At 50.7% G+C, this 12496-nt stretch overlaps 1 protein-coding gene across 4 annotated transcripts in view; it reads right to left on the reverse strand.

Moving 5' to 3' along the window:
* Lhpp (phospholysine phosphohistidine inorganic pyrophosphate phosphatase) overlaps positions 1-12496 on the reverse strand; it is a 99184-nt gene that overhangs the window by 76551 nt on the left and 10137 nt on the right. For all 4 annotated transcript variants that reach the window (XM_052762345.1, XM_052762343.1, XM_052762342.1 and 1 more), the window contains exon 2: positions 1308-1495. In XM_052762345.1, the coding sequence (XP_052618305.1) occupies positions 1308-1495 (188 nt within the window). The remainder of the gene's footprint in view (positions 1-1307; positions 1496-12496) is intronic.

The raw sequence follows: 12496 nt of genomic DNA on the forward strand, positions 1-12496 counted from the left end.
TTGGATTACCGAGGTACACTGCTATGCTCGGCTTCTCACATGGCTGGTGGGGACTAAAGTCAAGTCCTCCTGCTTGTATAGCAGGTACTTACTGACTGGGTCACCTCCAGAGCCTCACCAAGTAAAAGTTGTTGAGGCCTGCTATCTGTCTAAAGATTTTAATAATACAGTGCTGGGTGGAAAACATCAATAATAAAACCTAGAAGAAGTCAAAGCCTGAAAAACAGGTGCATTCATTGAGAGCACAGACAAAACAGCGAGGAAGGACAGCCCTTGCTCCTCCAGCCCCCCAAGTTCTGTCCTGTCAGCTGGATTCCTTGGTTAGCACCGCCTTTGAGCCCATGCTTTCTCCTGCCCCACCCCAGCCCATCTTCTCTACCCTTTCTTCCATGCCTAGCAACCCTTTTCCCGGGAAACAGGAGACGGGATTTCTAAATGCATTGGCCGGGTTCCTAACTACAGAGAATGGAGGTTAGGAAGAGGATTTTTAAAGGATGGTCATGATTCCCTCAACTGATGCCAGGGCAATGATTCCATCCTCCAGCCTTCCAGGGAGTACTTTCCACTTCAGAAGAGTGCCCTGCCTCTGCCCAGAGGTTTGTCAAAATGAAAACGGGGGGGGGGGGGGGGGGGGGGGGGGGGGGGGGGGGGGGGGGGGGGACGGGAGGGGGGGGAGAAGGAAGGAAGGACAAAAAAGCATTCCAAAGTACCTGAACCCTGTTTTTAAACAGTCACCAGAGAACATCACTCCCTCTGCTTTGCTCCTCAAAAGGTCCCCATTGAGGGCTCGAGGATCTCTGCTCTTGCAGACCAAAATCACCTGAGTTCAAAGCTTGTTCTGACAGTCATTTGCAAACTGCACCAAAGAGCAGTACTGGGTGTCACTGAGGCAGACAGGCTATGGGCGGCAGACACTGGAAAGCTATAGACTGCAATCCTGATTTTCATATTCTCCTATCCACCCCCTCCACTTCCTTCCCCCCTCCTTTCTTCTCTCTCAACAATCTTACTTCTTGGGTAAATCCCTGACCTCTTGCCTAGATCAAGGAACACCACCTCAGGCTTTACTCTCAGGACACCTCAGGCCTGGCCTTGAGGCTGGGGCTTGGAGGGGGATAGCTGGGGTCTGGTCTTACCTTTCCCCTATCCCCCAGAAGGGAGCCTCATGAGTTCTGTACCCTGAAGACTCACAAGTGTCATGGAGGAAGTCAGGCTTGACCTGCATTGTTTCTCATGGTTCGGCCCAAGTGGGAGTGGAAGTCCTCTCCCCAGCCTCCACCACAAAAGTCCGTCCCAGGCAGGCCTACCGTCATGGATGAGCAGGTGTGGCCGCAGGCCTCGCTCCTTCAGGATCTGGCAGGTGGCTGGTGCAGGGGCGGTCACCTCCCCTTCTGAGATGTCAAATCCCAGCCGCTGAAGCAACCCCACCAGCTCTCTCCGGGACTTCTGGGACTCATTGGTGCAGAACCTCACCTTCAACGGGGACCGCTTCAGTCTGGGCCACAAAAACACCAAGGAGAGTGTGCTCAGCACAGAGGAGTGTGGCCTCCTGAGAAGAGGCCCAGAGAGGGACTTCTGCAAGAGCAACTGGTTAAGTAGCAGTGCAGACCAAGTCACAGCAAGTCCCTGAGGTGGCCCAGACCGTCACAGATGTGTTCAGGATAGGATTTCATAGCTGGAACAGACCACTTCTTGAAGGGCAGAATGCTGGCAGGCCACACCCCCAAACTTCCTGTCAACCCCACATGATCTGAGTCAGCTGAGCTTCCCTAGGGCTTCCCACCCAACCTCTGCTTAGAACACTACACCACCACCACCCCAACCTGGGACATGTCACACACACACATACACCTCACCGACTCCAGACTCACTCATCAACTCCCCATCACCATCCACCTGGCCTAGCTGGAAGCCATCTTAGAATGCCTCAGCTGTTTCTCCACCTCACTCCATAGCACTTGCATTGCCCCCGGTACTTGTTACTCCCCATATCCACGAGTTACTAACTCTGGATCCACACTTCTCCAACAGGTTTAGGCAGAGGTCTGTCTTCTCACTAAAGTCAATAGACAGGGTCTGTCAGAAACAGACAGCAGGAACATGACAGTTCTGGAATGTGGAAGCGGGAACCCCATCCTGCATAAACCCAGAATCGAGGTTCCATAAAACTGAGATGCACTGAAGCCAACGGTTACCATGACCCCCTCCTTCGGAGCGTCCTAGTGACATTTGGGTGAGCTCTTTGGATTCAAAGCCACAAAGTGGATGCCTCAAGAGGCCCCCAGTGAGATGACATTCAGCTTATCTACAAATAACCAGTGTGCACTTGGTACTGGGCATGGACCTGTAGTGACTGCAGGCTGGTGCTGTGCCTGCGGGAAGGGCCTTCCTGGCCACAGTTCTCGGGCAGCATGGAGGCTGGCTGGCTGTGAACAAGAAGGATCGCAGGCAAGGCCATTTGTACCTGGGAGGAGAGGGACCCTGAAGGACACAAACGGGGTGAGGGGACAATGGCTGTCTGGACAGTAAGGTTGGAGAGGCCTTACTGGGAAACCACCTAGAGCTGAGACCTCGAGGAGAAAGCACTAGCCTGAAACCCCTTTAGGCTGTCCCTGATCCTGAGGCCCCTAGGCGCCCACAGAAGGGGTGAGTTTCAGGGACCGTCCAGCTCCGGGGCTACCAGGTGCCATGGATGGAGAAATCTGTAGCTCTCCAGCCCTCGGTGCGGGGACCACATCTTCTGCAGCCTAGGGGGCTCATCCCTTTCTTATTATTTGTCTTTCCTAATCAGAGGTTTATGAATGACCAATTACACTCAGTGGTTAATTGCCCTTCATAAAGATGGCTTTTTTATTTTTAAATTAGGCAGTTAATATATTGTAACTAATAGCATCACCTTGCGTATTAGGGAGGGGTCTTCATTGATTGGTGCCTGGAATGTGTGATTCACACCCAAGTTAATGGGGCAGTCGAGGGAAGAAGTGCAGGGGTCTCCGGGGACTAATTACCGCTAATGAATGATGATGTGACCTTCTCAGAACAGTGAGCAATCGGTGTGACAGCGAGATGGCAGGGCCTCACATCTGTCACTCTAAACACAACTTCTGATGAGGGAGGGTGGGAGGGAGGAGCTCGTTGTCTCCTTTGAGAGACCAACATGAGTTGGTTGGAAATCGGTGCTTTCTGTTTGTGAGTTTATCTGTCCAGGGACAATGTGCCTGGAACTATGTATGCAGAGCCTTCCCTCTGAGTTCTGTCCCTCAGTGCCACCAACCATGTCCCTTCTTGATGCGTTACCACAGGCCCTGTGACCACCAGAGGCCAGCCCCACGAAGTCTCTGTATTTAAAATCACTGGATATTATGACAGCAGTCCCTGTCATTATTAAAATAGTAAAGCGTGGGATGGGGACATGGTTCAGTGGCTAAGAACACTTTCTGCTGTTGTAGAAAACCCAAGTTTGGTTCCCAGCACCCACATGGCAGCTCACAACTGTAACTGTATGTGACAACTATATGTAACTTCGGTTCCAGGGGTTCAGGCAGCCTCTTCTGGATTCTGTGAGCACTGCATACACATGGTGCACAGACACCCATGCACATAAAATTAAAGATGTTTAAAGTTTAAAGTTAATAAAGTGCCAGTGCAGGTTTCCATGGATCTCGGCTGTGGAGAAGTACTCTCACTGGGCTGAGTGTCCACGGCCTGAACTTGCCTTCACTCTCCCAGGGAGGTCATCCTCACAGGTAGCCCTCCTTATGTACCAGCTAACCGAGTAAACGTATTCCCCACTCAGGAGACAAGAAGGGAAATCTTCTAGAAGAGGCCTGACCCAGGTCATCTGGCCTGTGAGCACAAAGCCTATGGGGCCCTCAGCTCTCTAGGAAGGTGTGTGCAGGGCCTTGCACAGAGGGCCTTCAAATGTAACACTATGCCCCAGGCATCCTACTGTAGGGAAGGGTGAGACACGTGTGGGTCTGACCTGGGTGTGTACCTGGGTTGAAACTGAGATAGGGAAGAAGCCACACCCCAATGTGAAGGCCTGGATGGCCCGAGCTATGGACTGAACTGTGCCTCACCAAATTCCTACACTGAAGCCCTAACCCCCAGGGTGTCTGTTCTTGGAGACAGGGCCTAGAGCAGCAAAGTATGATTAAGTAGAATCATAAGACAGGGGTCCTCATATGATAGGACTAATGTCCTCAGAGGCCCCACAGGCTGGGTCTGGTGACATAGGCTTGTAACTCCGGCACTGAAGGCAGAAGCAGGAAGATCGCTGCCGGTCTGAGACCATGGTCCGTCCACAGGGCAGATTTCAGGCCTGCCTGAGATACCTCAGGAGACCCTATCTCCTGAACACACAAAAAGAACCCTGCGAGGCCTAGTGCATGCTGTCTCCCTTCTCTTCCTTACTCTCTCATCTCTCTCAGTGCAGACACAGCACAGAGATCACGTGAACACACAGCAAAATCGCCGTCACCAGAACCCGACCACGCAAGCACCTTGAGCACGGACAGCCAGTACCTCTATCACTGGGAAAAAGCAATGCATATAGTATAAGCTGCAAGTTGTTGGTGTTTGTTACAGCGACCCAGGCAGAAGGAGCTGAGGGATCATGTCAACATCTCTCTGTGAGCGCTGGTGCCATATACTACAGATCTGGCCCTGGGAGGCCTAGAACACAGATTCCAGATCACGAGAAAAGGCCCAAGAAGGCACAGCTTCCAGAGAGCTGCAGAAGAATCCCTGATGAAAGACAGTGGCTGCAGGTCCACCCCAATACCCAAAAGCCATGGCAGGGAAGGCCCTTGGCTGGCCTGAAGACCCCGCTGAGTTTGTGGCCAGGGTCTTCGCCACTGACCAACCCCGCCCCCCCGCAGGAGTCCCACTTCCTGTGACCCAGCTGGATCTTTGAACTGACCTTAACCTCATCCCAGCGGGCCAGGACACTCCTCTGAGTGACAACATCGCCCTGTGCAATTACCGTGCATCAGATGAGCCGGTCCCTTACAAATCACCTCGGACTTCACACATCTGCTGGCTGTCGGGCATCTGCCAGGAGCGCTCACCCGAAAATAATGAAAACCCTCTCATTACCGTTCCGTGGCAGGTAGAGTGTTAGGACAATTATTGGACATCCTGAGTGACCTTGGGATAGCTCAAAGCCTGCCCTCTCCAGCTTGCCAAGGGCTGAGAAGCTGGAGAGTAAGGAGCTCCTCTCAGGGGGACCAGAAAGGGAGACTGGGCAGGGCCAGGAGTTTGTCAGGGGAAGAAGGGCCCGGGTCACTCCCGATGGGTCCCCTCTTCTGAACCCTCAAGCCCTGACTTTTGTTGCCTTTATCTGCCTGGAGGTCCTCTCATTGTCTACGTCTTTGCCTTCATCATCGTCCCTTGGAGCTGAATCTCATCCTCCCTCCAGGCCAGGTCCACGTGATCCTCCCTCCAAAAGCTTGATCTCCCCCTGTTCACACAGAGGCCATCCTCCTCCGGCCATGCTTTGTGTGTTACCAAGACCTCCTTCCTCCAGCCGCTCTGCTGCTCCAGGATGTCTGGAGACAGAGCTGTGACTTCAGGGCATCATGGCCTGTGCTTCCCCAGGTGTCACAGGAACAGGAGACAGAGCACAGCAGCCCTGGGGACAACTCCAGTGGCTAGAGCCTTGTGTGGACCTAGAGCTAGAGCAACTGGGTGGAAATCGCCAGTGTCCCCCAAACCAAAAGATGTCACAGAGACTACAAGAAACCCCTGAACAGGGTCACGGAGACCCTAGGGGACAGGGCCATCAACGGGTTTAAAGCACGTGTTTACAGGTGAAATGTCCATGAAGTAATCTCAGACTTCGGAAATGGCAGTTCAAAGGCTCACTGGGGACCAAGATGGACAGGAAGTGACCTGCACAGTCCTGTACGGAAGTGGTTTGGAAGCCTTCTAGATTCCTGCCCAAAATGAATCTGTCATGGTCCCCAAATCCAGCATTGCTGATGCTTTCCTGGGAGTGACCTAAGTGACCCAAATTGAATCCAAGGCCCACCTGGTACCAGAGACGCTCACGTGGCAGAGACTGGGAAGGCCTTTCCCTCATCTGTCTTCCCTCATCTGCCTTTCCCTCATCTGCCTTTCCCTCATCGGTCTTCTCTCATCGGTCTTCCCTCATCTGTCTTCCCTCATCTGCCTTTCCCTCATCGGTCTTCCCTCATCGGTCTTCCACTGCTCTAACCAGAAGTCCCACTCCGACCTCACCGAGGGTGGGAAGGCAGGTCCCACGAACTATTGAAACGGGAAGCAGGCCAGCGAGATACAAGGTCTGCTTTCCTGGAGGGATGGATCAGTCAGTCACTTCTCTGTTGGTGGGACAAAACACCCGGGTAAAGCAACTTGAGAGAGGAATTGTTTACCCTGGCTCACAGTTCAAGGGTACAGTCCATCATGGCGGGGAAGGCGTGGCGGCTGGAGGCAACTGGACACCTTTGTCGTCACGGGCGGGAAGCAGAGAGAACGCCGATGCTCAGCTGGCTTTCTCCTTTTTATTCAGCCTGGGACCCCGGCCCATAGAATGGTGTCACCCACATGTAGGGCAGGTGTTCCCATCTCCATTGCCCAATTTAGAAAATCTCTCCTGGACATGCCCAGTGATTTGTCCCCAAAGTATTACTAGATCCTGTCCAGCTAACAACATGTGACACAAACCATCACAAGGGGAAAAGATGTTAATAGTACCTCTGGGGTTATTAGAAAATGAAATACAGGCAGCTACCCAAGCTTCTCAGCATCCAGAGGGTATCAGAACCGTTTTGGTTCGGTTTGGTTTGGTTTCTTGAGACAGAGTGGGCCAGGATGGCCTTAACTTAAAATAAATTAAAAAAAAAAAAATTCTTGCCTCAGTACCCTGAGCGCTGGAATCACAGGCATGCACTATTCTTACGTGTTTCTTTGTTTGTTTGTTGATATACAGGGCTCCGAGGAGCCCAGGTGGGCATCAAACTCATTGTGTAGCTAAGGATGACCTTGAACTCCTGACTCTCTAGTTTCCTCCTAAACTGGGATTAGAAGCCACCCCATTTCAGGGCTGTCACTCAGAAGGCTCTCTAGTGCCACAGCTGGAGACGCTATCGAGACTGGCACAGAGGAGAAGAGATCTCCGTGAACTCCTCACTCACTGACATCAGCAGAAGACCCTGAGTGGTGGAAGGCACCAGTCATGGCATGGCCAAAAGCTTGGCTGGCCCTACTTACACCTTCCTTATCCTTTTCCTCTCTCTTGGCAGATGGCTATCCCTGCCCAGACCTCCCCAAGCTCCAATGGGCACTGCTGGACAGTAGCACATGTGTGGTCAGAGTCCAAACTCTGGGCAGAGAGCAGAGCAGCAGCGCGGTGGTCAGGTGATGGCTCCTCTCAGGGAATGCATGTAGGCCACACGCATTCAGGGAGGTCATGTGACTTGGGCAGGACCCTAGCCAAGGCCCTTACAAAACACACAGCCCGCCTACCCTGTGCTGGTACCACCTTACCTGCCCTCAGAACATCTAACCATTGTGTTCTCTATGACGTGCTTGAGCTCAGATCACAGGGACATGCCAAGGCCAGAGCATCGATTTCATAGCAATTGACAAACACTTGAGTCGAGTGCATGAGACTCAGTAACTGGAGAGACCCTGGTGACCTGACCTAAGTGAGTCACACAGAGGGGAGACTGGGGCATATGCAGCATGCTGGGGATGTCCATGGACACAAGTCCCTCTCTCCAGCCCTGCAAACTCGGCTGGCAGGCAGTCATCCCCAAGCACAGGTGGCCTTGAACAGGCCAGACTGTTCAGTGCCCAGCGTCCCCAAGGGCATGGTGGAAGCTGGGCTCAGAAAGCAGACATGTCTCCCTATGTGTTCTGCAGGTTGTTCCCTAAGCCTCTCAAACCCCAGGTTCCTCATCTATGCAGCAAGGCATTCACAGCAGCTACCAGATAGGGTTGCTGATGCTATAAAGAGACATACAGGAAGTACCTGGCAAATTTGCAAATACTCAATAATAAGTCTCAGGGATGACTATAGGGTGACCTGTGCTACTGTGGGCAGCTCAGCCTTTCAGGTAGGTTCTGTCTAATAGGAAGGCAGGATTTCACTGAAGCGGGACCAGAGGGAAGAACCCAGAGTGCACTGCCCAGGGCACCTGCAGGAAGAGAGAGAGTTCTACTCCGGGGAGAAGCCTCAAGACTTGATAGGTGTCCTGGAGGTACCAGGACAGAGAGACACTCCCCTTCGACAACTACTAGCAGCACCTAGTATCCGGCTTTACTCACACATCACACTGCATCCTGTGACAATCTGAGAGATGGGGGTCCCACTCACAGGTGGAGACCTATGGGAGGATGCTGAGATACCTAATGTTGGCCTTGGGCAGAACAGAATGCTTAAACTTTGAATAGGAACCAAGTTCTACACCTGAAAGATGCTATTTTTCAAGGAAGCAATCCCTCGTTCCACGCTCTTCATCTGACAGCAGACTTTGACGATGACCGAGAAAATCCTTTGCCTAATTCTGTGCCTTGTGGTGATATGTTGTGTACCCTAATAAAACTTACCTGAAGATCAGAGAACAGAACAAGCCACTAGATTAAACATAGAGAACAGACAGTGGTGGTACACACCTTTAATCCTAGCACTCAGGAGGCAGAGTCTGGATCTGTCTGGATCTCTGTGAGTTTAAAGCCACCCTGGATTACATGAGATTGACTCAGTCTAGGAGAGAAACAGAGCCAGGCAGGGGTGGCACACACCTTTAATCCCAGTACTTGGGAATCACATACCTTTAATCCCAGTACTTCGGAATCATACGCCCAGCACTTGAGAGCTCATGCCTTTGCTTGGGAAGCACACACGCTTTTAATCCCAACACTAGAGTGGTTGAAAAAGGAAGTGATATGGTGGGCAGAGACAGGTATATAAGGCGTAAGGAGACAGGAACTAAAACCTTTTGGGCTGAGGAAGCTCATTTGGCTAGAGGCCTATTGGCTGAGGCTTTTTCAGGCTGAGGAGTCCTAGAGGTAAGAGGTGGCTTGTTCCTTTATCTCTCTGCTCTTTCAGCTTTCACCTCAATATCTGGTTCCTTTTTTTTTTTTTTTTTTTTTTTTTTTTTTTTTTTTTTTTTTTTATTACAAGACCATTCAGAATTTGTGTTACAATGCCTCACCATGCAGGTTATTACAGGCAAAAAAACTGAGGAACCTAGCCTAAGCCCACAGGCCAGCTGTGGGGCAGAGCTAGGATTAGAAACCCAGGCTTTCATCCCTTGGCTCTGACACCTATCACTTTTTTGATGACAGGTAAAAGGTGACACCTGCTAGGTGTGACCACCAGACCCCATCGCTTCTCATGAGATATGTAAGTCTCAACATCTCCCTCAGACTCCTCCTTTATAAGCTGGATGGCATCTTTCCTGTCCCCAAGGGTATGAGAAGCCACCCTGAGTAGTGCCTGAGAACTTCTCCATCGGCCCTGGGGGCCACGGCTTCGTAAGTGGGTCTCACGGGTTACTGTGCCACACTGAAAGGGAAGCAGTAACCCTGCTCCAGAACACCCACACTGGCTGCCTTGACCTCTGGGGGTGACCCTGCCCACCTGAGATCATAATCCAGGCAACAAATCATACCACTAAAGGAGGAGTTGTGTTTCCAGCCTCCCATATTCCCCTAAGACTCTCTGGCCTCCCTCCACCAAGTTCAAGCTCATGAATCAACTATGACACCAACCCAGACGGATGAAGTCTGTTGTGTTTACTTTGTATTTTTTGTTTTTTTTTTTTCTTAGTTTTTTGACACAGGGTTATGGTGATATTTTATTTGTGCTGAAATGTGATTTTATTTGTATGTTAATAAATGAAGTTGCCTGGGGGTCAGAGCTAATAACAAGGCATAACAGAAGTCTGGCAGTGGTAGCACATGCCCTTAATCTCGATCACCTGACAATACCAACCACAGAGACCTAGAGATCTGTATAGACAGACAATGATGAAGAGGTCATGTGGTTGGGTTTACAACCAATAAAAAGACAAAACAAAAAGTCAATAAAAAAACAAACACACAAAAAATAGGTCTCTTTCTCAGGGAAAGGACAACAATGACAACAAAGGGTAAAAAGGAGGTTTTTAGTCTCAGCTCTTGGTTACTGCTCTGACCTCTTGGGCTTTTAACTCTACATTTGGTTCTGTGTTTCTTATTTAATAAGATCGGTACATCTACACAGGCTTTCTCTACGTAGCCCTCACTGTCCTGGAACTCACTCTGAAGACCAGTCTGGCCTCAAACTCACAGAGATCTTCCTGCCTCTGCCTCCAGAGTGCTGGGATTAAAGTTGTGCACCACCACTGCTTGGCCTATTTTGTCTTTTAAAAGATGGCATAATAGTCTGGCACGGTGGTGAACACCTAGAATCCCAACCTCTAAGGCAATCAATCATTCTCAACCTGTGGTGGGTCATGACCCCTTGGATGTTGCATATCAGATATTTATATTATGATTCGTAACAGTAGCAAAATTACAGTGAAGAAGTAGCAATGAAATAATTTTATGGTTGGGGGTCAGCAAGCATGAGGAACTGTATTATAGGGTAGCAGCATTAGGAAGGTGGAGAACTGTGGCGACTGTCCGCCATTGCAAGATGGCGCCGACTTCCTCTCTGGGCAACGCCCTGCCACATCAGCCTTCGAGCTGTCTGTCACGTATGCCTAAGCCTGTCTGCCTAGCAACAGCGCCTGTCCAATCCCGCACTGCCTCGTGTATCAGACCGGCATGACACACCTCCAGCCTGCATATAAGCACTCCGGCATCCGTGCTCGGGGCCCCTCACCTCCAGCTCTCCCTCAACCAAGCAGTGCTTCAATAAACCGTGATAGAAGAAGAATCCTCGAGTCGTGGTGTCCTTCCCCGCTGGTCGGGGCGTGCCGCAGAGAACCACTGCTCTATGGAGACAGGAGCAGGGCAATACTCTTGAGCCCAGCAGTTCTGGTCTCCCTATGTTCTGGGCAACACAGGAAAATCTCCACCTCAAAAATAACCAAATAAGGGAAGGTGAGCTGGCTCACACCTAAGGAAGATTTCCGACAAGACTGGTCACCTGAATTTGATCTCTAGGACCCACACAGTGGAAAGAGACCTGACTCCTGCAACTTACCATCTCACTTCTGCATGTGGGCCATGGCGCGCGCGCACACACACACACACACACACACACACACACACACACACACACACACACACTGTAAACTAAACAAATAAAAACATAACATCATTTTTTTTTTAAAAAAAAAAAAAGGTATTCTAATGGCAAGGCGGTGGTGGGTGCACATCTTTAATCCCAGTAATCCCAGCACTCAGGAGGCAGAGGTAGGCCGATCTCTTTGAGGAGGCCATCCTGGTCTACAAATCGAGTTTCAGGACAGCCAGAGCTACACAAAGAAACCCTGCTTCAAACAACAACAACAACAACAAAAAGGTATTCTATATAGATTATCCTACAGCTTTCTCACTTATATACCATCCGGGTCATATGAACTAACATCCACACCAAAAGAGCTAATTTCACATCCTTCACAGCTACACAAGAGTCTGCTGCAGTCTGGATAAGGTGTCATTCAGAGGCGGTGCGGTCTGGGCAAAGCACTGTCCACGCACTCTGTCTCCTGGTACACTTGGGCAGGCCCTGTGTGTGCAGATGTGTGCAGTTGCGCCCTGAGCCTCACCGCCATCACTCTCCAAAACACCCTCAAGCTTTTCACTGCCTGATCTCACAGGGAACATTCTTTTCTTTTTTAATTTAGCTTTTCTTTCCCCAAACGAAATGTAGAAGGAGAGATGCTCTAAGTCTGGTGAGAGGGCTCAGCAAGTAAAGGCACCAGATAACCAGAGTTCAGTTCTTGAGACCAAGTCCTACACGTTGTTCTCTGACCTTCCGACGTGCGCATGAGCGCACACACGCAAATAACTTAAGTGCAAGTTTTTAAAACTGCTCTGAGGGTAAGCCAGGTAGTGGTGGCGCATGGCACATGACTTTAATCCCAGCAAAGGCAGGAAGATCTGTGCGCTCAAGGCCAGCCTGGTCTACAGAGTGAGTTCCAGGGCAGCCAGGGCTACATAGAGAGACCCTGTCTTAAACCTCCACCCTCCTCTCAAAAAAATTGCTCTGAGGGCAATAAAGAGTTAAAATCTCACTCTAGTCAAATACAGAATTGGCGGACAGGGGAAAGGTAGTGTGGCGTGATGGGCAGCTGCCCTGGGGACTGCAGCGATCAGGAGAGGGAGAAGGCTGTGTCACAAATCCTCTGTGCTTTTGGGGGACACAAAAGCAAGGGGCCGGAAGACCCACGGGGTCAGTGGGAGGCATCTATTGGGACAGGGCTGATGACGGAGGCCTTGGACTTTTCTCTGAATCAAGTGCTGGCAGGAACATTTACAGAAGGAAGTCACCTGTGTTATGAAACTTCAAGTGTTGACATTACAAAACAGAAAA

This window comes from Peromyscus californicus, unplaced genomic scaffold, assembly GCF_007827085.1.
Source record: "Peromyscus californicus insignis strain IS unplaced genomic scaffold, ASM782708v3 Scaffold_4__1_contigs__length_199733344, whole genome shotgun sequence".
In the NCBI taxonomy this organism is placed as follows: Eukaryota; Metazoa; Chordata; class Mammalia; order Rodentia; family Cricetidae; genus Peromyscus; species Peromyscus californicus.